This window comes from Pan paniscus, chromosome 1 (genome assembly GCF_029289425.2).
Source record: "Pan paniscus chromosome 1, NHGRI_mPanPan1-v2.0_pri, whole genome shotgun sequence".
NCBI lineage: Eukaryota > Metazoa > Chordata > Mammalia > Primates > Hominidae > Pan > Pan paniscus.
The window spans coordinates 77,927,164-77,929,429 of record NC_073249.2 but is presented as its reverse complement, the minus strand read 5'-3'; the positions used below and the strand labels follow the sequence as shown (position 1 = coordinate 77,929,429).

The 2,266-nt window shown below is 41.1% G+C and overlaps 1 protein-coding gene across 1 annotated transcript; it reads right to left on the bottom strand.

Annotated features, from left to right (window-relative positions):
- Positions 1–1,416: 1,416 nt before the first annotated feature.
- On the bottom strand, positions 1,417–2,052 carry LOC103787134 (large ribosomal subunit protein P1-like). Its single transcript, XM_008978423.4, has 2 exons — positions 1,987–2,052; positions 1,417–1,905 (listed from the first exon to the last, which is right to left on the bottom strand). The coding sequence occupies exons 1-2, from the start codon at positions 2,050–2,052 to the stop codon at positions 1,702–1,704; spliced, it is 270 nt and encodes an 89-aa protein (XP_008976671.3). The 3' UTR covers positions 1,417–1,701.
- Between the last annotated feature and the right edge of the window lie 214 nt (positions 2,053–2,266).

Below are 2,266 nucleotides of genomic sequence, written 5' to 3'. Positions count from 1 at the left end.
TCACACTGATCTTGAGTTGTTAGAAACTGGTCTTGTGCATTCTGAGATAGATGCCATCAAAGGGCCAGGAAATATTAAGAATATATAGTGGGATCTCATTCCTACATTCTTATTTGGATATTATCTGTTTGACCAAAATGTTCTTTTTTTTTTTCCTTGTAGAATAGCCAGATAAATACAAGGTATTTTGTTTTATTTTGTATTTTCCCTAAATCTGGCAACACTACCTCCTGAGCACTTAGCTAAACTATGCTTCCCAGTGGATGTGGCCATGTGACTGAGTTCTACCAGTGAAATTTTTGTAGATGTGATGGGCCACTTCTAAGACTGGCCCACAAAAACCTCCCATGTGTGCTCCTGCATGTTCTTTCCAATTGTGTTTGGTTAAGATGGAGAAAACTTCTAGGGTGACTTTGGAAGCTACATGTTGAAGAAAACAGAGGTTCTATTAGACTTGACTGCATGGAGGTAGACCTCCTCACACTGTCCACGTTCCCTGTACTGTTACGCGAGCAAAAGATAATTTTTTTATTGTTGTTGGGCTCTTGTACATTTTGGGATCTATTACACTTGTTGCATAAATGGCCTACTTAACCAATAAAGATATGCAGTTGGTTAAGCCATTTTGTTGGTAAGTAAATTACTAGATTAGGAGAAAACTTAACATGGAACAGCTAACTTGATAATATGGGAATTTTCCATAATTTCCAAAAGCAATGCTATAAAATTGTCTCACTAGGCTTCTGTTGTGTAATAGATGACTCTGAAACTTATTGTTTTCTGAGGATTCCAAAAGGAGAGAGGTAGGGAGGGAAGAAAGGGTTGAAAATCTACTTATTGGGCACTGTGTCAGCTACTTGGGCTATGGGATCATTAGAAGACCAAACCACAGCGTCATGCAATATACCCAAATAACAAACTTGCACATGTACCCCCCCATTCCCCGAAACTAAAAGTTTTAAAACCTTTAAAAAAGTGTTTTAAAACAACAACCATTTTATTATCTGTCTTAGGAATTTGGGAAGGACTCAGCTGAATGCTGATCAAGATATTTATTGTGCAGTTCAATTCAACAGGCGTTTAATGTGGAAGCCGATCTTTATAATATGTGCCGTGGAGGGAAGCCGCAAAGTAAGTGGCATAATTCTGGCCATCAAGAGGCTTACAATACTGCTAGACTTGCACACTTGAATAGGTACAAAATAATACAGAGCACATAGTTAAGATGTTAAAATCATTCCTTTAGCAAATATGTAAGCATCTACAATGTGGCAGGCATTCTACTAGGTGCTGGGTGTATAGCTGTGAACCAACCAAACAAACAAGAGTCTTACTTCGTGGAGCTTACTTTCAGGAGTCTGTGTGTCAAACAGGAAAAATACAACAACAACCAATAAAACAGTTAATTATATGGGATATTAGAAGATGATAAGTGCCATGAAGACAAGCAAAACAGGGAGAATAGAAAGTGTGTCCGACAGAGTGTAATTAAAACTATTTTTCTGAGTTTAGTTGTTTTTTTGTATTTTTGTTTTGTCTTGTTTTTTAGAGACTTGCTCTGTCACCCAGGCTGGAGTGCAGTTGCACAGTCTTTGTTCACTGCAGCCTCAAACTCCTGGGCTCAAGGGATCGTCCTGCCCAAGCCTCCAGAGTAGCTAGGACTACAGGCTTGAGCCACTGTAGCCAACGGAATTCAGCTTTTTATTGAACATGTCGTAAAAGACCAAAGCTCTTGTCCTCAACATACTCCTCAGATTCTTTATTTGCTTCTGCTTTATTCTCCTTCGTTGAGGCAGTGGTGGTGGAGGGGGCAGGACCTCCTGCTGGTGCAGCACCAGCTGCTGGAGCAGGTCCACTGGCCCCTTCAGTGCAGATGAGGCTCCTGATGCAGACATTGACCAGGGCCTTTGCAAACAAGCCAGGCCAAAAAAATTTAACATTTACACCAGCTGCTTTAATGAGGTCATTGATCTTATCCTCCCTGACAGTCACTTCATCCTCATACAGAATGAAGACCAAATAGATGCAGGCAAGCTGGGAGATTGAGGCCATGGTGTGGGCGAGCCCCTCACCCCCATGTGGACTTAGCTTCCTGGGAAGGGTGCAGAACCTTGGCGGCAGCAGAGGAGAGGACAATTTCAAGAACAGTGGTCAAATAAAATGTTCCTGAGAAAGTAACATTTGAGAAAAGACTTTAAAAGGAGGGGAGAGGATGAGCTTCATGACCATTGGAAAAAGAGCGTTTCAAGCAGAGGAAAGAACATGT

What these genes read in the sequence shown, in the direction of transcription:
- LOC103787134 (XM_008978423.4), bottom strand. Translation starts at nt 2,052, where the DNA reads ATGGCCTCAATCTCCCAGCTTGCCTGCATCTATTTGGTCTTCATTCTG. An exon ending in TGTATGAGGATGAAGTGACT is followed by an intron (nt 1,906 to 1,986) that starts GTCAGGGAGGAT and finishes TTGTTTGCAAAG; the next exon opens with GCCCTGGTCAATGTCTGCAT.